This window comes from Corvus hawaiiensis, chromosome 3 (assembly GCF_020740725.1).
Source record: "Corvus hawaiiensis isolate bCorHaw1 chromosome 3, bCorHaw1.pri.cur, whole genome shotgun sequence".
Lineage (NCBI taxonomy): Eukaryota > Metazoa > Chordata > Aves > Passeriformes > Corvidae > Corvus > Corvus hawaiiensis.
The window spans coordinates 72,151,608-72,174,745 of NC_063215.1; the positions used below are offsets into that span (position 1 = coordinate 72,151,608).

Here is a 23,138-nt window from a genome sequence, read left to right on the forward strand (position 1 = left end):
ACATCTGTCTCAAATACATGACAGCAGCAACATTTCAAAAGGACAAATGAGAGGGTCAGCCACTAGAGCCCCAAGAAAATATATTGGTGCTTAGTCCATACCATTTCACTTGAGGCACTCTGATCTTCACCTCCCACCGTGTCACAGCAGACTGGATTTCTCTGCCCAAGCAGCATCACCCAGCTGAGCAGAGCCACCACGACCCTCTCTGTGCACTCCCAGCAACGCTTCTGTGGGCTTTCCAACACTGAGCCCAGCCACATAAGCCCCATTTCAGGACACAGAGACAAAAGTGTGTAGCACTGCATCCACGAGGAAGAAGATTTCAGCACAGCAATGACAACACAGTAAGCAAGTAGCAATGATCTCCCTTCAGGTGAAAATCATAAGCATGTTTGACAATATTGCTAATTCCCCAGACACCTTTCCCAATAGCCACAGATGGAGACAAACAGGCTGCTGCTGCTACAAAGGGTCAGGAAGCCCCCAGAATGCAGGCTACAGACAGACACAACTGCTAGGACCCTTGACTATAAAAAGTCAGAAAATCTGCAATTGCAAATCCTTCCACAAACATACAAATTAAGAACTACAAAAAAGGAAAAGCAGATGGGGAATGTGAGATTATAGAAAAAAAACACAGAGAACCCCGGCTACTACTAAAAGAAACCCCATAGATTTTTCAACAGTTCATTCTATTGCAAGACTGAGCAACAGATATAAAAAGTACTGAACCTTTTGCATAAGCCTACAAAAAAAATTACAATCACTGCAAATGCATGTAGTAGTATTTTCAGTTATGATTCACTGCCCCTTCTAGTACCAGAACTAGGGTTTATCAATTAAAAGTTGCACACAGTGGCTTCAAAAAAAATGCAACGTTTCCCCACTCAACATCCACTGCAGCTGAGAAACTCAATTTGCTACCGAATTCAGTGTCACCAAGCCTGAGACTAATTCCTCCAAGACACAAATTGCTACAGGCTGACAGCACACAACAGAAAGAGGGAAAGCATGTTCTTGTCCTCTTCCTTTTCTGTTATTGACCGCTACTAGAGATAAAATACTGAACTAAATGTACCCCTTGACCTTCAGTTATTCCTTCAGTTATTTTTAAGTTGTTACATAATCTGTAGTAAATACAGCACAAAAAAGCACTGCTATTAAGGATAAAAGCAGTCTAGCCTGTTTCTCTGGGAGCACTGATGTAGAATACAAATGATACACAGATTTTTGAAACACAATGTGTTAGCAAGAGTTAAGAGTTTTAGAATAGCCTCTCTTTTCAGATAGCAATGTCTACTTTCGACTGGAATTTGTATTTCCTGAGTAAGGTAAACTTCTGGCATTAAATCACAAGTTCAGTCTTGCATAATTTCTTTTAATTATTCCTTTTAAGGCATCATTTTTGTATTTTAAGACTACAGAAGGGATCTTCAAAAAAGAAAACTAAAAAAAACCCCACAAAAATATAAACCAGTAACTGGATACAGTTTTTATTATTATTTTTATAGCGTCTTTCCATCACCTGATGTGAACTAAATACTTTGGCAATTTTATGTAAGGCATGTTAACTCTGAGTCATCTGCAACTATGCTCTTGCATACTAAATAAGCTGAAAACAGTTGGTACTGCATGCTGAGTGACATCCCTGTTTTGCTTAAATCTTTAGACTCCATCTTCATATGGTATATCTGTTCATTTTAGAAACAATGTATTACAGGTTGTTCATCTTTGCTTCTGTTCACCTTTTTTATTCACTAATACAGATTTGCATTCCAGTTTCAGGTGAGTCATTAAATCCAGTGAAAATGCCAGCCTTGGTTCTCTCTGGGACTTAACGGCAGCAATAAAATCATCTTTTGTTCTTCTTACAACCTAGTAATACCTTGAGAAGAGATCTGTGTAGTAAGTTGACTAGGAAAACAAAGACAGAAGATTTGGCTAGAAAATCTTCCTTGAACTGTACTGAAACACAACCTGAAAATCTTGAGCTATGCAAAGCTTACTAAAGGCAGTTTCCACAAATAAAAAAAATCTATTGCGTTAAACCACTGAACATTTTCCTTACTCAAATTTTTAGCTACAAATTCATTGCTTTCCAGAACACAAAACCCAAAACCTGTAAGATCTTATTAATTCATTGTTCTTTCATTGTTTTGTGTGTACTAACAAATCATGGTATCTAACAAACAAATAAAAAAGCCCAAAAACCAAACTGAGTTATTCCTGTTCTCACAGAATAGACAGCATGACCAGATTTTAAGAATTAATTACCCTTCCTCTAAATATTTCATCCAGAATTTTCTACAATAACGATAATATACTGAAATTCAGGGAGGGAACTGATAGCTAACTACAATTCAGGATTTTAGAGTCCAAATTAAAAGTGTAATTTATGCTAGCATTAAGGACCTTTCTTTCTCATTGCACATGTCTTCATGACTAAGGATGGTCATCCTACATCCAAATGCAAATTGCAGTGTGCTGTGATTTCTCATCCAGAAGGTATCTTGTATTGACATAATACAGCAGCAAGGAAATAACATTTAAATAAGCCAACTTTTAAGTACAATTAAAAGCCACACTGACTACCTCTAGTATTGGTACATATGCAACACAGGATGGCAAAACAATTCTATGTACATGAAACACAACACATTTTGCAGGTGCACGGAAGAAACATAAGAGTTAAAAATTACCTCCAAAGCCATCTCCTTGGAAACATTCTCTAAGAATTCCTACATTTATTCTGTTCTAATTACAATTTCTTTTTAGGCACTTCAGGAAATTCCAACTTTTTTAATCAGGGCAGACAAAAAAAATCCCCCCCATCTTGTTAGCCTACCTTCCTTCTTCTAACAGATATATGGAATCAAAAGAAATAACTTCTGGCATGTACATTCATAGAGACATTACAGATGCCAAACTTTCTTTCAGGTTTTACAGTACATGAATGGAGCAGACAACGCTTATCCATTAATACTTGAAACTTGGGACAGTTCAATGAACAAATTTGTTGCTGTTTCTGCTCATTTAAAACAAAAAATTCTACCCAAATATTATTTTATATGAGGATGTGTATGCTCCCACACCCCTCAGTACAAAAGGGCTCAACACTTTCAGGTCTCTAGGATGCATGTTTTATAGTTATTATTTGGCTATGCAGTTTTTCAGAATAATTGCCACATCCCACTTTCATCTTTTCCTTTAAGAATAGCTTCTCAAAAAGAACTTCTTCCCAGTCTTTTTATTCTGATATGCCATGAGCACAGAAATCGTGACACATTCTACTTTAAATTAAATATTACCATTAAAGACCAGGCACTATTTCAAACCAATCAGGCAACCACAATTTAGAACTTTCAATTCAATTACTACAATGTATCTGTTTTCCAACTATGCTATTATTAGCAGTATTATACATTTTGTACAAAGACATCTTCATGTTTCTGATAACCACTGAGTAAGTTGCAAATAAATTCACCTTTTTTTGTTCAGTCTTCTGTCCATTAGGCCGTGAATCTCTGCACTGACTTCCAGTATCCTCCCACATAATGTCTGTATTGTGTGTCCTCATCTTCAAAGGCACAGCCCTCCAATTCTCCATATTTGAATTCACCATTAATCCAGAGGAGCTCGGAATGAACCCCAAGATACCCTCTGTGCTCCTGGGCCCACTACTTCATTTCCCTGTCCCTTCGTCTCATCTCAGCATTCCCCTGCTCTTTCAGACAGGAATTGTGACACACTGAGCATTTGTACAGTAGCACAGTGGCACCCTTGCCTCAGCTGAGCCCTCCAGGCACTACAAAATACAATCAATAACAGTAATTAATTTTGTCCCTTGTTTCCTCTTTTATCCAACTGCTGTGGTCTTTCTTCTGACAACTGAATCTACATTGTAGCTCCTCAGGTTTTGTCTCACTAAGAGAGACATCTATTGTTCTCTCCTTAGACCTAGACCCAGTTCTTTAAGAAAAACACACCAGTTGGTTCTCTTTGTTCAAATTCTATCCCAAATTCATTTCCTTCAGGTATACTTTCATTACTAATTTAAGGCACCATATGCTACTTCAAACTTAAAGGTTAAACAAGTAAGAGACAAATACAAGAAGTGTTTCAGAATTAAAATACCAATGTAATACGGAAATTTTTTTTTCCATATGTATATATTTTCTCTTATCAAATTAATGGCTGACAAGAAGCTCCAATCTGTACCCAGGGCAGCAGATCCTGCAGTATAAACTGGGCCTTCTGACAATGTTTTAAATTATTTCAAGATTCCTATTGACATTAAACACTGGAAAATGCTCAGAAAAAACATTCATGTACTTTCATCCATACTCATACACACATACACACCCACACAAGCAGCCAAGAGTCCAACAAAGCCAGAGCTCTTTTGGCAAGACAAACCTCAAATCAAAATTAGTGTTTTGTTCTAGCACCACTCATCAACCATTTCTTTGTATCAGTCTGTTAAATACTGAACACCTACTGCTAGACAGAAAATGCAAGTCTTTTCTATGTAACCATCTCTAACATGACTATTTAAGAGCTCTCGTTATGGAGCAGAGACATGAATGTGGAGAAATCACAAGGAACTGGCACCATTTTAAGTGACTACCAACACACTTTGAGCAAAACCAAGTCAAATTTGGGTTAAACCAGAAGCAGGTCATCTGCACTAGCAAATCACATCACTACTACTTGCTTGCTGTCACCAAGGCAGCACCGCCCAAGAAACATTAAAACATCTTATCAAGATGTGCATGTTTTAGTATCATGTCTAGCACTGAAACAGAGCCAAACACAGCCAGATTTGTTACAGCTTGTCTGACAGTTTAGGGACCCCATCCTCACCCAGGAAACACTGACAGGAGAATTGCTTCAGTTTAGAGACCCAAACGTGGAACTCCCCTATTTCAGGTTAAAAGTCAGATTGTGACAACTCGTGACCTGGACTTAAACCATTCAAACAGTGGAGGAAAAATCCAGATTTGCAAATGCAAACAGATGCAATATATCTGTGCAACTATCTAAAGACTCCAAATATTTCTCTGCAAAAGACTCTTCAACATTTATTTCTCTCAAATCAAAGCTGACTTAAACATTTTAAATTTTGTATCTTCTCATTAAGAGATTTGCAGAAATAATAATTCTCCTTGTTCATTGTAGCCATCAGATTTAATTGTGCCTTTTAATTCCCCTGATAGTGATTAAGTATTTCACATACATATTTTGCATTTTATACAATACAAACTAAGTGTTCTTTCATGTAATCTTTTTCTTCTCATACCAAAGTCTCTTCTGAGGTTGCATATATAGCAGTTAGGTATGGTTCTTAAAAAAATGTAGGTAGCTTCCTAATGAGAAATACTCATTTTTTTATTGCTTTCTCATGCTGTTTCTGGAAAATAAAGAAAAGCCATGTGTCAAAAGGTCTTGTAACTCACTCTGATGTCCAGAGTTGGAATAGGGTAGATTTGGACTGACAATCAGAATTCTGACCATTTAAGAGTACTCTAATCACTGATCATTTCAATTCTGAATGTGAACGACTTTTCTTAATTAAGTTCTTCTAAAAGGGTACTTTTATTCATTATGGAAAAGTCCTGTAGTCATGTTGTAGGGCCCAGTTCATGACGTCATAAACAGCTCATGCTGTCTTGCTTGGACCAATATAGGTTCTAAAACTGTTGATGAGTCCTGAGGTGAAACAGGCTGAACTCCAGAAAGTATTTCTTTTTTACCCCTCTCTAGGTGGACATTCCAAACCCTGGAATAAATTGCCCCTAGACACTATGAACTCTGCATCTGTGGAGAGTTCAAAAGCAAAATGGACTAGATGATCTTGAGAGGTCCCTTTCAACCTCAGTGATTCTGCAAAAAATCAAAAAAACGTCAAGTGTTGCATCACTAACAATTTTGACTATTCAGACTTCATTAATCACCAAGACAAACCCAGATCAATTCAAACACCTGCTCAGTGCCTAGGAACAGCCAAAAATTAGCAGGAAAACAATGATGGTTGTAATTAATTTGGACTTGATAGTTTTGATCAATCAGTCTCTAGACAATTTACAGGGAGTGGAATGAGACTTCATCTTCAAACTATGGATGGAAATCTGGGTATGAATTCCCACACTGATACACACTTCAACAAATTAACAAATCCAGTTTTAGCAGCAGAGGTAGAGGATATAATGATTTTATGTCTTAGTTTAGCTGAGGTTTTCTCGACCTAAAAAGGGTTCTGAGGATGGTTCTACTTTCCAACAACACGGTACTTAAGCTGCTTCTTCAGAGGATGAACTTCTGAAAATCAGAAGCCACACTGCCTTAGCCAATGTCCTGTCAGTTAGACCACGCATTCTCTCTAGTATTAAAAATATATTTCGTCATTGGACCCCCATAATCTTCACTCACGAACACCAATACACATAGAGGTGCTTTCTGCCAGAGATTCTTAGCCAGGTATTAGGATAGAGTGGCAAGAGTTAATTGAAGACTAAATTATTAAATATATTTCAAAGATCCCAAATTCCTCATGCAACAAGTAGCCTGAATCCATAACACTTGTTCCACAGGTGATCTTTACAACCTCTAGCCAAACAAAGTGGCACTTAATTTCTCAGTTTCCTGGACTCCACTATCTTTCAAGTCCTCCAATCAGATTTCCCTTCCTGATCCAAAGAAAAAGCTAAACCCAAGAGAAAAATGAATACCACAATATTTGTTGTTTAAAAATCAATCCATATTTAAGTTAAATAGTTATGAGCAGGCATAAATCATTATATTGCTCACGATTTACAGTTATCTTCCAAAAAAAAAAAAAAAAACACTTTTCAGTCTTTATCTTGCAACCTCCAAAACTAAAAAATTGCTTGATTTATCTCCTTTGTTTAACCCAGTTTGCCAGCAAAACCATGCCAGATGAGCTGTGCAACTAAATCACTGAAATGTACCAGAACATTGCAACAAGATTTCTAGTGCCCAAAGTCTGCAGAGTGACAAAAATAAAACAAAAGGAAAAAAATAAAAGGAAAAAAACTTTAAAAGAAAATAGAAAAATAAAAAAGAAATGGAACTTTGCAGGAAGCTCAGTAGTTTAATAGCTGCCAGAAGCAACCTTAATAACACAACATGCTGTTAAAACAAACAAAAGGAACTCCAAACCCCAACAAACAACAAAGCCACAATCTAAAAATAATATTTCTGCATAAGAAAAGTTGAAAACAATACTGGAGAGAAGAGCTGTACACTGCATTGGAAGCTGTACCACAGTTTCACATATGTCACGTTGACTAACGGGTGAGAATGATACCTCTGTCAGCTAATCTCTAATAATACTTTGTCCCCTGGATCATCTCCAAATCTCCTAACAGCACCTTCTGTCAACATCCAAAGTCAGTTCACGAGCATCCCATTGTGCTGCATCATTTACAATATTTTGAATTGACACATCTCTGAATTTCAAAAGCTCACAATGGACTTTGTGCTAACTTCAGCTAGAAAAGAGTGCCTCTCTACAATTATTAACATACTTCAGCACTGGGCTCATCACAATGTTCTGGCTTTCTGTATGCTATTTGCCTCTACTTCTTGTTAAAAATGATTTCAACATACATCATGTAAAAATCCAATCCTTGGCACAAATGACGAATCTGAAAATATAGCAGGCAAACGACAGCTAAGAGCAGTAGCTATCATCCCTAGATCAGATATTAAAAGAACATTCTTGATGTAACCGAAGTTACACAACCAAAACCTGGTGAATTATAACACCGCTCCCTTTCTCATTTGAATTCTCTTACACATCCAGTGGAAAAAAATCCTTGGCCACCAGGAGTTGTGAACTCAGGAACTTCTTTAGAGTTGAAGTAAAATGTTCATGTTTCCAGCAGAACCTGACAAAAAAAAAAGTCAGGCAAAATGAGAGAAGTGCCTTCCATAGACCAGAGGGTTTGATGGGAGAAGCACAACCCATTCCTGACAAGCCTTCTCTTTGTGCTGAGACGTTTGAACCTGCTGCAACTAAAAGCAAATGGGGAATAAATTTCTCCTGGAAGTCAGCCCCAAATCTGTGTAGTCCACTTCTGATCTGTTTTCCATCCTGCGGGATTGAGTAAGAGTGATGAAAATCTCTTCTGCAATGAGACTTCCCTCACCTCATAAAGTGTGGAAAAAATGGGTATTTTGGGCTACCTTCCAGACCTGTAGTATCCAAGTTCACCCAAATTCTTTATTCTCTGATACAAACTTTGGTACAGTTTTCAGAAAATGTATCCAGTCTTAAAAAATGTATGCATTTATGATTTTACTGTATTGTACCTCCTTACCGAGAAATACAGATTACAGATTAGAACTTGCTTTCCACCTCGAGGGAAAAAAAACCCAAACCTATATTTGTTAAATATAAAACTACTATGAGTTTAAGATAGGATGCTCTTATCTCTTTAGGGTATAAAATCTTTATTATGAAAATATATTGCACTTTAAACAAATGCTAAATTTAAATCAAGAAATATATTAACCTTTACTTCAGCAAGAGTTGGATTAGGAGAAGAAAACAATAGTAAGTCAGTTTTAAAAGAGAGCAAGAGGTTGTTTATACATCCTTCAATTTTTCTCAAGATCATCCTCTTCAAGACAAAGTACTACCATTTTGGGATCACCACTCCAGCTCTTCACAACAAAAGAGATATATGTTTTGGAAAGAAATGTTTCAATTCCAGGTATGGGTTACTTTAGATATAAAAAAGATTCCAAAAACCCCATACACAAATCAAACAGCATCAAGAAAACCAGAAGAGAAAACTAGACATTTTCACACAAGTATCACTATTTTCTTAACACTGATAAAATTAATTCCCATGTTTAAGGAGAAGAAAAAAAAAAACAAACAACCTGCTATACAGCATTTTAAGTAAACATGGTCATGAGACCATGCCATCACTTGTAGTAATTAGTTACCAGTAGAAGTTCTGAACAAGACAGTTGGAAACTGTAGAATAAAATATATGCAAGGGTTCACAGAAGGTTTGGTTATGTGAATGGAAAATCCAGTAAATATGAAGAAACTTACAGACTATTTCAGCAGGAAATAAGATGGAAAAAGTCTATTACCAGATACTGCCACGCACACCATGTGTAATCAAAAAAACTAGTTGAAGATCTTTCCATTTAAGCCTTTAAGTTTTACTGGAAGACTAGAGCTCAAGCACTGGACTAGGCAGATTAGATAAATGTGAGCAGAAGGCATATTCCTATGCCTATATAATTTTTTCATTATATATTCTGCTCCACTCCAAGTGCAAGGTAAATTACTTGTATGAACTCAGAAAACTACCAGACGCATTTTAATGTTTGCCTGCTCTCTACAATGAACTTGAGAGTACACATAATTTTAGCTATTTCACCACTGCCACAGTTAATACATGAGGCTGAAAAAGCAATCTTGCACAGCAAGAGCTCAGTTCCACCAAGTGCTGATATTCCTAAAATGGACTTTAGTAAGGCTTTGCAGACACCAAATAAAAATCACAGGTGTGCTGCTGATGTTTCAGAAACTTTGTGACAAGATAATTTCTTACCTTGAAGTATAATTGATACTTTCTTCAGTAACTCAACAAAAGTAATTGCAGTGGTGAACGCTTCAAGACAAACAGATCTCTCAACCTTGTAATACAGACCAAGTAAAAAGACGTATTTTTTTAAAGGTATTAGTAAAAATATGACACCAAAAGAGTAAAAAAAATAAATAGGAAAAAGAAGCATTTTGCATGTATCTACTACCTAAAAAGCGGTACTCCCCCACAGCATAGGTAACTTCCTGAGAAAATTAAGCAGTATACATAATCTCAAATCCAAATTAGAGTGGACTTTGGGTTCCATATGGTGGACATAATAAAATTTATTCTGGCCACAGCAAAAGCACACTGTTAACAAAAACACACAAATGCAACTCTGCAGGAATATTTAGCTTCTTAACGAAGACATCAGGGAGATTTGTAGAAAAAGAAAAATCTAACTTTCTTCTCAGAAAAGAAGAGTATATGAGGGATTATTACCTTTGCTGAACTGGACAAGATGATACAGCTGAGTAGCAAAGTTGGAACAATTTACCATTAGATGTAAATATTTTGACAGACAGTTAGCAACTGCACACAATTTCAAACTAATTTTGCAAAAGCCAGGTCACACACTTCTGGCACCTAAGCAAGATAAATATTTAATTGTGCTAAAACAACAGACAAGGACATGAATTCAATACACTTAGGCCATTATATACAACAGCACACAACGCAATTAGTGTATGATTCAGCTCTGGTTAAAATCTAGAGGAGGCTTGACATTAACATCAGCAAGAACAGAACCAGACTTATAAAAAATATACATGATCATAATACAGATCTTGCAGCTATGGACAACAAATCATTTCATGGAATATTTACTGTATAAAGAGTAGATTATCCTGCTAGACAATGATTCAATTAATTTAATTCAGATTGCAATATTGTTTAAGCAATAGGTAAGAGAGCCAGGTTTTTATTTGAAGCAGCCTTTGTAATACAGGATTTGTTTTTAGGCTTCTGGCCAAAAAATATATATGTGCCATAAGTATTTTCTTCTAGACTTTTGTTAATAGAATAACCTTTAACAACCTGCTATACCAACCTGCCTATTTTATGTATTTTTTTCATTTAAAAGATTTATTTCCTTAGGCAAGGAAAATGAGATCCAGCCTGAAGTTTTGAAAGGAATATAATTATTTTCTTCAGCTGATTACTCTGTTTAAAGGTATACAGTAAGGTTACAAACCCATTTCACTCACAGAACTCCTTGTTTCTCTGCCCTTCCCAATAAAACAAATTCTTAGGGTACAACCACTAATAGCCAACTGTAACTTTTGAGTAGGAACTTACTACAACAAAGTGCGCTTCCCAAGCTCTAGATGTGGTTCCAAGTGTCAAACTGTAATTCTGTAACAGACATAAATCATCATGAAAAACCTCACTCATCAACAGAAGTCACAGAGTTACATAAAGAAGTGATTTTGTTAGCACTCATAATCCCACACAGTTCACCACCCAGTCAACCTCATTCCTTCGTTGAATGTGTTCTGACTCACGTTAGTTTCTTTTGTTAGTAAATCACAAAGTGCAGCAAGGCCTTACTGTGTAAACAGAAATGCAAATGCCATGCATAAGAAACAAATGTCCCCCATCAAGTTCAGAAGGTTGAGCACTTCTTATACACTATATTAATTGGATTACTTTACAGGATTACAGCCTCAGAAAACTGATACAGTAACTCTCACCTAGAGGTTTTCCCAGAGTCAGCAGTAGGCACCTCTGTGCAGAGGGCCATAGTAAGCAGTTCCTGAAGTCAGGCACAGGATGTTTGCAATGAGCTGATTTACCAACTCTGAGGGACAACTCCCAAAACAAACTGGTTTTGAAGGGAAGAATATTGTCACTGATGTTCTTTTATCTTTACAGCTTGTCAAGAGAAAAATAAACTGTAGAACAGAAACCAGAATAAAAAATGGGTGTAAAATAGAAAGTATCTAATGCTGCCTCAGTAACAGACTTCTAATATAAGGAAAGAAGAAATTCAGAAAATTCAGCTGACATACAAACTATAAGATAGAATCCAACTGGAAATTTCAGAATAAAAAGCAGCAATACATTACTTCTGGCATAATCACAATAAAGTGATGCTTGTAACATTTTCAACAAAATATGTCAATGTTGCAGCTTGATATACCTTTAAACCACATCCATTTTATTTTCAGTAGATTAAAAGAGGTATGAGAATTCCAAAATCAGAGGGGAGGAAAAAAAAAATCGAGTATGCTTTCAGTTGCTTGAAGTCAATACACAAATGTAAATATCTCAGCATTTTAAAATGCAGGTATACAGTTTTTTGCTGAACTGAGCAACACATCTTACCTAGAAAAAGATATCTCCATTCACCTTCAGGAACATGAAAATCTAACTCTCACCACCTAATTACTGATTTTTCACCTCTCACTCATGGAAAACAAAACTGTTACTTCTTGCATCTAAACTTAAATCACACTTTCTATGCAAAAGCATTTTCTTTTTTTTCTTCTTTTTTTTTTTTTAAGAAAAGACAGGCAACAAACTATGCCTCTCAAAAGGATGACAAAGCTCACCTGTAAGTTCTGACATCCCTCCCTCCTACACTCCATCCCTCTCCCTTTCTAGACAAATTCTGTTCAGTTCAAATTTAAGATTTTGGAGTCTTTCGGTTCAACAAGATGAAGCTTTCCAGAGGTGAAGCATGCAAAGGAATAGGAGAAAGAAAAGGCAGACTAATCATACATCAAGAAAAATGATGTTCTGAATACATTTTACTGAAATTCTCATGATGACTTCTCACCTACTTAGTAAACTTTGTGACATTTTTAAAACATTTGTTTTCTTATTCTGAGAGAGAAAAAAAGAACAAAACTTTGACCTTGTCCTTTGTCAGATCAAGAAAAAAATGAAAAAGAAAAAAAGAAATAAGAAAGAAAGAAATTCCAAATTTAAGAGCCCCCATCAGAAAAAAATAAAAACCTTCTATCAATTTGAATGAATTCTTAAATTCATAACTACAGGCAATAGAAAGTCCTACCACAGGCTTGGGTTGAAGCTGTGGCACACTTAAAATCAGGAAGAGCCATCAAACCCAATACTGGAAGACAGGGATCTCAGTAGCTCTGACAAGACCAAGGAAAAGCAAGAGGGATTAAACAAAGTTTTGGACTCAGATCTTGAAACCCCAAGGAAAAGCAAATTAAAATGAAACAGAAGATAGGGTACAGAACAGAGTACTCTTCTTGTACAAGATGCTGCTAACAGATTCCAGAAATGGACTTGGAGGCACAACATTGCAATATTCTGAAACTATCCAAGAATGCAACATTTCTTCTACAGGATTTCAGGAACCATCTCATATCAAAGAAAATTTACAGGATATTTCTACAAGAACCCTGGTCAGATCAAAATGGAAACCAGGTCTCTGTTGATTCTTCTTCCACTGACGTACCAGTATCAAAAGCAGTAACTTTTTAAATGCATAATTCATTGCATGAGACATATTAGAAGTGATTAAAGACTAAATAATGGCTGACATATCTGAACAGGCAGTCAGACCATCATTTAAAGACCTACTGAAAAACATCTTAGGGTATGAATCATTAACTCACAAGCTTACCCTACTGAAATTCAGTCAACAATGATGGCATTTGAGTTTTCTGGATTTACCTGTGCAGCCATCATCCTCCTGCAACTACTACATACTATACTAGTGGCTTTTCTTTTGCTCACAAGCTTTTCTGAAAGACCTACTACATAATTACAATAAACTAGGTACACTGCTTATGTAGGCAGCTGAGCCCAGCAGAGTCAGGTGGAACAGTGCAGGAGTGGAGCCAGTGTGGCTCAAAGTCAAACCCCAGCAGATTCGGCATGGCACAGGATAAACCTTTGCTTTCTGTGTTAGCTGGGGCAGAAAAACACCCCAAAACCCACATGTATTTAATACAAGCTTTTAAATGAAGATTAATCCAACTCTTAAGTAATACAGGGCTATTAAAGTACCTGTAACATCAGAGGAAAGAAAGAAATGGGGATGGAGAGAACCTTACTGAGTATTTCCCTGCATCACATTTTTTTTTTTTCCCCTTGCATGGAAAAGAGAATATGCATTCCATCTGCCCAGCACTTGCAATAAAGACTATAAATGCACATAACTGTCTGTGCATTAGCATTGCAAAACCCACTTCATAAATGGGCAGAAAATAGACAAAAATATGAAGTCACATGATTGATGCTTATTTTTTGGCATATCCCCAGTGTTAGGAGTACACAGGATTCTTGTGACTGTTGCAGGGCTAGAAATTCTTATCTATCTGTACAGGTATTTAGGTTTCTTCTGTCACCATTAGAACCAAATGCTTTTACAAAGATTGCTTCAGGATGAAGACCATGTGCCTGCAGAGAGAGGTTTAATGATCTGGCTTGTGCTTGGCATGTTAGTTCTAACTAAATTATTCCATTTTTCAGCTAGGAAATAAACACACTGTAGGTGATGTTCAAATGTTTATCAGCGTGGCTGCATTCCTGATGTACGATGAGGCTCAGTTACCAGTGCATGGATCCTTCTATCCAGCAGTTTACTGAGTCTTATGCAGATCTATCCAATTGCCTGGGCTTACTTTGAAAACTCTTCAAATTCCATTCATTCCTCCACTGAAATTTATACACAAGGAATTCTGCTTGCCCATCACAGGAATGAAGATGTTCATACACCAAGGGAAATTATCTGGCATATTCAGCAAAGGAAGATACATTCCTCTTTCTCATTTTCCTTTTTCTGAAGCCAAAGAACACATCCCACACAAATCCCAGGTACTTGGTTTTTTCCAGCTTCGCCTGGTTTAAAAGGAAGGAATATAGCTGTAAGAGACAGCCATTTCTGGCTTGATTCCATTAATACAACTCCACATTCTGGCAATCCCCAGGAAAACTCACAGACAGCCAATGCAAATTTTGTGTTGCTTCCTTTCATCATTCCTTTGAAAGAAGGATTTAAGCAGAGATATACTTCAAATTCAGTGCACTCAGTTTTCACAGTAGAATTCCAGAGAGGTTTTCACTGAGGTAGACAGATAGGACATGCCAGAGTTTGGCATTTGGTTCTGCCAGCTAATATCCTTCAGATATTATTTCCCACAGTCAAGTAAAAGACAACCAGGTAATACAAGTCTGTTGTTATGCAGCATTATTACTCAAATCCTCTGGGAAGCTGTCTCACAAAACGCAATGATCTTATCACTCCATCTCAGTGACAAAAACCTTGTCCTGCACCAAAATGTCATCCATGTTAAAAATTAACTGATCCATGCATCTTATGGAATGATACCTTGTAGATTTTTGCCAAAGTCCCTCTGGAAAGTCTACTGAATTACTAGGAAACCTAATATACTTACACTTTTCTTCGAGCACATGACAATTATAATGAAGTCATTCCTGACTTTGGTAAACATTAAAGTATGCCACAACACAGAAGGAATGACATCATCTTTTTATTTAAAATCTAATGTAGTTGCTAGTGTGAATGCTCTTATAAACACATCAATATTACTTTCAATCTGACCATTATAGCATTATAGAAATTGCAGCTGTCACATAAGTTAACACAGCTCATGTTATGACACCTTATCTATCATATCTTTCCCTTTCCTAACAGAAGGCATCAAGATACCAGGTTTTTTTATTAAACAATTCTGAGAAGCTAAGAAAAGCTTCTACTAAATCACATGCCTCAAAAACATTTGTTCCAACCTATGGTAGCTGAGTAACATCACTGGGCTTGAGAAGAAGCAACATATTTGAAGAGTTTAAGCCCTTCACCTCGTAAGCTGCACCATGGTTATTATGTTAAAAAAAATAAATTAAATAAAAAAGGTTCTTTAATAAGTGAATATATAATTAGTTAATGAATCTCACACTTGATAACCAAGGAATATAGCATAAAACTACACGGTAGTAAAACCACAGGGGAGTTCCTGCTAGTCTTTGTTAGGAAACTGGGGTGACCTCTCATGATGGTGCAGGCAGTGCCCTTAAGCTGCTCTATTTCTTCCAAGGAGAACAAAGAAATACCACCGCTGTGCCTCTGATGGTCACAGAATACTGCAGTAAGCTCCATATTGCTGTGGTTGCCTATAAAAGGCTTAAACTGTTACCAAAACTAGTTCCTTTATGCCTTTTCTCAGTTAGTGAGATGCATCAGGCAGCCTCACAGGCCCCCCATTTCCAGAGTGGTACAGACAACACAGCCAGACACGGCTTAAGTGCCATACACCTGCGAAACATACTACAGGTCTTTAGCAGAATACAGACTGGAGACGAAAAATTATGCCATGCTACCCTTACTTTGGTATAGGGAGAAATTCCAGGGTATAACTGTGCCAAACAAACACAGTAAGAAGTTAAAATTCTTTCATACACCCTGAAAAAATGTGGTCAATTTTACAGTTCAAAGGTTATTTATGTACTAGTACCATGACACCAAATGAAACAAATTTATGTCACTGAAGTTTTATTAGGAAGTATAGGAATATATATACACTTCTTGACTTTCCTTCTGTCATCCACACAAAGCTTCATTTGAGTCAGACCAGGAAATTTAAACAAAAGCCTAGGTGTAATTCAGAAAACAAAACCAAAACTAATGCAGATTTTCAATATGAACCAAAAACCAGAAGAAAAAGGATTTGTCTTTCCAGTTTAATATCCATACTTCCTGGGGTCAGTCCACCGTCAGCATTCCTCCGATTCAGAGAAATACTTCAACAAATCCGTATCCTTGCTAAAGAAAGACCAGTTTATTTTCTTGAATTAGAATCATCCTGTGCACTTTCCACACAGCCATGTAAGAGATAAAACCGCCTTTAAAAATATGCCTGTAATAATATAGCACGTACATAGAGAAGTCAAAGTCAGACATAGTTCTGAAGACCATTCTAAATCTTGGGTCAGAAATTAAGTGGTATTCTCTCTTTACAGTCTGTCCTTATTTTAAGTGCCTACAATGGATTTTCCTCAGGTCTTCACAATTCCAAAAAGCAGGATGCATCAAAACATCTTCGGACTCTGAAAGGAAATGTAGCTCTGTCTCTCAAAACATCAGTCAGCCAACTTACAGGCCTGTCAAGAAACTTCCCTGGTGGACCAACTATTTGCTACAGAGTTTCCTCACCTGCCTTCTCACGCATCCAATACAAACAACTTCCAGATGCAGAACACAGGACAAGACAGTACACGCACTAGACAAGTGATTTCATCCAGTAATAAAATCTTAAAGGTGGTATAAAATGTTTGGCAACCAATTTTAGGATCAAAAAATTCATATATAAAATGTTCATGTGTAATTCCCAAAGAAGAAATGGACTACATGTCCTAGCTAAAACCCCTTCACTACAAACAAGCCATCCAGCTCAATTCCAAAATAGATTTTGAGATCATATTCAGTATCTGTACTGCAGTGCAGTGCCTTAGAGAGGAAGGTACAATTGCTGCAATCTCAGCCACACCACCCCTCACATGAGCTCTTAAACAGTGGTCTCTTGTGCCAGCCCCTGGTGTATCTTCAAAAGTCACATACTGACAAGTACAAGAAACACTTTTTAAAATAAACAAAGGATATCCAAAGTGAGTTTTGGCATTCTTTCATTTTAAAATTGCTTCTAGTAGCCAAGATTGCTTTTGAGTATTTTCTTCAGTGCATTCTGGCAATCATATGTTTGATGACTGCAGCTACCAGAATCTCATATATTTTGATAAACCCCTGTAAAGATAAGCAGCACATGAAAAGCGTTGAGGGATTTAAAGAAAAAAAAATCCAGCTTTTTTTTCTATTCTGTTTCACTGAGAGATTCACATAATTCTTCTACTGTTTATTTATTTATCTTACAATAATCTTCAGATCTTGTTTCTTCTGGTTCCTTTTGTGTCCTCTAATTCCACAGAATCTTCGTGTAGGATGGCACATAAGCATATGACTTTTAGTCAGATTTAAAGTGGCAATCATTGTTTAAATGCTGCCGTAATGAGGAATATCTGGAATAGAAGACTCTGAAATCACAGAACTGCTGTCCTTGAAAAGTAAACACATAGCATTCTTCATTTTAAACTTCTCTGCCATGAACTTCATTCTTTTGTTATCTCACAGATAAAAACCCAGCACTAAGTGAACAAAATCTTTTGCATGTCAAACATGAATCCTAGGTAATGCTTAAATTTATTTCAAACTACTCTTCCACTGCTGCAAAGCACACTTACGCTTTCCACTGGCAGTCACACTCAGAACTATTAAATCCATGAGGAAAATAAGGCAGTACACAATACATTCACACGAGCAAAACGTCCTGTTTTACTGCAAGCTAATTAGAAAATGAAAAAAAAGAGGCATTAGAAGAGAGTGCAACATGGAACATCAGCATTCCAACCTTAAAAAAAAAAAAAAAAATGAAAAGAGATGACAACTCCATTGGTCCTGGGGAACATGTGCTGCTCATGCTGATTATGCTTCTGATTCCTGACAGGCATGGTAGTCTTCACTGTCTCAGAAGACAGTGAAAAAGACCATAACCCTGTCAGCACTACTTCAGTGTGTCCTGTTGGTGTCTCCTACCACAAACAGCTAAAAGCAGGCCTTTCTCTAATTCAAGAAACTCCACAACTGCAGAAAACCATACACACTGGCATCAGGAACATCACAAGATCAAACAGCTAAATTACGCATTTCTCATCACTTTTAGGTACATATTGCTCCTGAAAGTCAGGACACCTTTAACAAATATAAGGGACAAATATAGGCAGTATTTTTTGAAACCCTGCAATTGGTTTTAATCCTCTCACCAGCTTGCCACCCCACTTCTTGCAAAGGTTTTCCCTTATGGGGCTTCTGTGCCTCAAAAAACAGTCCTTGCATGTATGTATTACGGAAGGAGCCTATGCATTTAGGGGAAAGTCTTTTCTGTCTTCTCCTGGAACTTGGAATTATTTTCACTCTGGTCAAATTACACATCCTGAAAAACATAAAATAAAATAAAAACAAAAAAAAAAGGTGATTTCCATATCAGCTATAAATGTTTTAGATTCTTGACTGTAAAGACTGAACAGTGAAAGTCTATTTTGCACATACCTTTGGTCTTCCTAGTATTTAAAAAAAAAAAAACCAAATTCCTCTACAGGGTAGAGGTCCTCCCTGAACACACAGCTAACAAACACACGGCAGGATACTTGTTCCCCTTCACTTCTCCTGCACAGTATGTGTGCATTCCATGGGAGAAGTCAGGAGGATGTATGTCCAAGCCTAAAAAAGGCCACACATAATACAAGGTCATCTCCACCTAGAGCATTCAGCAAACTAATGAGGGAGATCCCAGAGAAGCATGTAATTCACAGGACTAGAGAAGAGTTCCTTGAGCTGAAATGAACAGCACAGAGCTGAGCTCCAGCCTGTCCAAAGTTGTCTCAAACAACGTAAGCTCTGACTCTTCCAGAAGTACAGGGCATTCACAAGTTGCGTTCACCTCTCAGAAGTGACGTATCAAACTCAAATTATTCCCAAAGAAACAGAAATCCATCCTAGCAGCAGAATTTGCAGGAGGTAGTGCTTAACACCACTTTACCAAAACAAAAGAACCCACAAAAAAAAAGCTGCAAGTAAAGAAGAGAAACCATTAGACATAAGAATGTGTGGAGAAGAAGGAAAATCGAAATTTCCAATCAAAAGGTGGCAAAAATACAAGTTCAGTTTAGTAGCTTAATGCAAATAAAGGGCATTTTTAATTGAGTAAAATCTCATGTGCATATTTAAACATTAAAAAATATAATGTTTACATTCCAGGGTAAACTCTAAAGATTTAAGGAAGTTTATCAGGTCCTACCAAAAGAAGAAAATATGAAGAGCACTGTTTACATGTAGTAGGCCTATAGATGTCATCCTGAAAGTATTCAAAGCACAGAATGCTTTTTGCTTGCATACGGTGTTCTTTAAAAAGTTCTAGTTTATCTACAAAACATTTATGAATCCATCTGTCCCTAATTGGTATTTTTAAAATACATAACCAAAAAGAAAAACTGCAGTAATTAACAGGGTAATATCAAATTTCCAGTGCTTTCTACCAATAGCATTCAGAAAGTTACGCATATCTAATAGCTTTAGAGACCACTAATCCAAGCTTTCTAAGAATAGACAGATGGAAGACTACATCAAAAAATATGTCTGAAAGCAACTGACTTTTCCAAGTAATGCTCATAACTTGGACAAAGTGGAAGGAAGAGTAAAAATCACTGCTAGCATACCACTACAGATTATAGACTCCAAACTTCACATGAAACACGTTTCTCAGGCCTTTTTTATTAAACTACACAATAAGCCTCCCCCAAGCGTCAGTTTACCACATTCAAGGTCATTTTACCATTGTACAACATTCTAAACATTTTTAAGTATTATCTAAGACTGGGTTTGCCAAATCTGTATTAAGCCTGACACACATTATCAGGAGTGCTGTTTTACGTAACATGCTGCTGCTGTCAGGTGCTGGAGTTTAACATTACTGTATATGTGCTGAGCTATATTAGCATGCTCACTGCTTCTCCTTCCCTATTAAGCATTCAGATAACATGAACTAAGCTTAACACTCAAGCCTGCAGTAAGGCTGCCATTGTACAAGTCTTCCAAAAATCTTTACCAGTGACAAGTACTAATAAAAAAACTCTCATAAATTGAGATGACAAATTATCTTTCACAGAAGTATTTTTCTGTTTTGTCTGTAGGTGTTAGGCAACACTACAACACAAGTCACATAATGCTGACAGGAAAAAAAGTTGCCAATCTCCATGCCAATGTTGCGTAACAGCTGTATTTCCTGTAAAAGCAGATTGTCCAAGAATCTTCAAACAAAAAAACCTGAATATTAAGGTGTACATCTGCTATTGTACGGTTTCTGATAGAAATTTAAGATGACTGAGATCCAGGATTCACAATGCTGCAAACAGCATATGAATATGTTTCATATACACTATGTGGCTTTCTTTCCACTTCTCTTTAGATGTATTTCCTTACAAAACATTGAACGTGAACATTTTCTAAATCAGACTGTACGAAATAAAAAGGAAGTTAAGCTTTATCCTACAGTCCCAGTGTTTTTAGCGGTACTTAACAAATGTCTCAGCAATTTTTCCTCAAACTGTAACACGGTTTGTATATTTGTATTTGAAGATGCCCATCTGCAAAACTTGCTAGGATTGTGCATATTAACGGCACTTGGGAGATGGCCGAGAAGATAAATAAAAGCACTGCTTGAAGAAACATATTCCAGCCAAGCATTAGATGCAGCACTCCCGCTGTATTAATTAAACGGAAGGAAGAAATGCTCTAGCGCCTTAACATGCTCTGGACCGAAGTAACGAAAGGATGCGCACGCCAGAAAAAGCCGTTTTAGTCTGTGCCCGGCGAGGAGAACGCCTGCAAGTTAGTGAGAACCTCCGTGGAGAGGGGACAGGGTGAGAAAGGTGCTTTTTTTCCCCAAGCCTATTTTTGCAAAGGGAGTGTGATTGCAGCTTGCGCGCCGGGGACGGCTGCTCGGTGAGTATCTGCAGTACGCGAACACATCGGCGGCCGGGAAGGCAGAGCGGAGAGGTGCTGCTGGGGAGGCGGCGCTCGCCCCCCCCCGGCTGCCCGTCCCTCACCCTGCCCGGGGTACCCCCACCGGGGCAAGCACGGCCGCCTGTCCCTGCCGCTCATCCCGGCACGGCCAGCAGAGCGGGCGGCCGGCTATCGCCCCCCGCCCGGGCACGGGGCCACACGCTGCCAGGTGGAGAGGGACGGGGCCGGGGCTCCGGAGCCCGCTCTGAGCGCAGCCCGGGGCGGCGAGGGCACCGCGCCCCCGCCCCCGCTGCCCCCGCCCGGCTCCCACCCTGCCGGTCCGGGCGTCGCCCCCCGCAGCCCCCGGCCCGCCCGGCCCCGGCGCCTGCCCCGCCACGGCGCGGAGGTGAGGGAGGCAAGCGCGGCGCTTACAGTTCGCAGGAACTGGATCTCGTCCTCGCCCTCGCCCCCCTCGGCCATGGCTCCCCCTGTCTCTCCTTCTGCCGGGCGCTGCTCCCAGTGCCCGGGCGGGCGGCGGTCGCTCCCCGCGGCGGGGCGGCGGCGGCGGCGGCGGCAGGAGGCTCACGGCCGCTCCGCACCGGGCTGGGGCTGGGGCAAGTGCGAGGGCGGCGGAGCCGGCGGCCCCAGCCCGGCCCTGGCTGCGAGCGGGGTGCGGATGCCCGTGCGCCTGCACCAGGTTGACAGCGCTGCCCAGCTGCCTGTGTCTGCTGCGGGGAGGGGGATGCGATTAACCGGGGGAGGAGGGGAGGCGGAGCTCCCGGCCCCCCCGCCGCTGCAGGTGATCCGCAGCCCGCTCCCTCCGCACTCCAAACGCGCCGCCCAGCGCCGCTTGCCGGCGCTCCGCGGAGAGGCGGCTGCTGCCCGGCGGGGGCTCGGCTCGGCTCGGCTCGGGGGCGCGCCCGGGGCGGCGGAGCCGGGGCTGGGGCCGGTGCTGGTGTTCACCTCGCACGGCCCGAGCATGGGGCTGCCTCAGCTCCTCCGGGAGTCACCGGGAAGGCCGGCCGGCGCCGTGCCTGCCTGGGCACGGCTGTCCCGCAGGAGTTAGGTGTGATGTGCTGCAATGAGAGATACCTCAGGAGAGAGAGAATTAAACGGCTCTGTGCCAGTTGGTTTTTTCCAGCCGACTGTAGTATCGGGGAGAAGAGATGGAAGGTATAACACGGCTTCACCGGGTGTTGTACTTGAGCCATCGTGTGAGTGAGTTTAACCCAGCGTGAATGCAAGGCTGTAAAATACCATTTCCTTGAAGGATAGCTACCATGCTTTTTCCATAGGGTAAAGCCAAAGGTTGCCACGGAATAGCTCTTCTTTCATGAGCATTCGTGCAGATCAAGGACACTTAAGTCCATCAGGGAGGATGCTTGGCCTTCAGAAAAAAGTCTGGCAAGCCAGAAAGCCACCAGACTTCTACCAGCGACAGCACTCTGAAACAAGTATATGGCAGAGAGCCTCTGCTAGTGTGATGCAATGGTCATGTGGGGAGGACAACAGGGTATCTTAAAAAAGAGTAAAATTAACACTGGATCATTGACACAGTGAAATGTGTGAGGGGCATGTAACTGCAGAAGGCTTCTGAAGGACCCAAACTGATAAACATAATGAAATCACAATTATTTTTTAAACAGACTGTGTGGCTACCATAACAAAATACGTGGAAAGTGTCGCTAGAGAAGCCATACCCATAATCTGTAGCTTTATGCTGTTCAAGGACATCATGAAAAAGTGTGGCACTATGAGATTTTATCATTACTTCCAGCAGTGGAAAACCTGTTCTTCTGACAGATTGGAAACTGCAAGAACAGTCATGACCCATAAGATCTCTACAGCAAGTAATGTACGAATGTTTAATATAGAGGTTCTGAAGATGAACTCCACAGTTATGACAGCTTAAGCATTTCCTCTATAATTTCCTGGTTCCAGTTACTACTAACGTC

General features: G+C 39.1%; 1 protein-coding gene across 2 annotated transcripts in view; it reads right to left on the reverse strand.

Moving 5' to 3' along the window:
* The window catches only part of RYR2 (ryanodine receptor 2), a 393,600-nt gene extending 371,702 nt beyond the window's left edge, over positions 1–21,898 (reverse strand). Inside the window, exons 1-2 of one of the 2 annotated variants that reach the window (XM_048299765.1) lie at positions 21,616–21,898; positions 10,932–10,988 (exon numbers count right to left, since the gene is read on the reverse strand). In XM_048299765.1, the coding sequence (XP_048155722.1) occupies positions 10,932–10,988; positions 21,616–21,663 (105 nt within the window). In that variant the 5' untranslated portion in view covers positions 21,664–21,898. The remainder of the gene's footprint in view (positions 1–10,931; positions 10,989–21,615) is intronic. The other variant, XM_048299766.1, reaches the window with a different exon arrangement.
* Between the last annotated feature and the right edge of the window lie 1,240 nt (positions 21,899–23,138).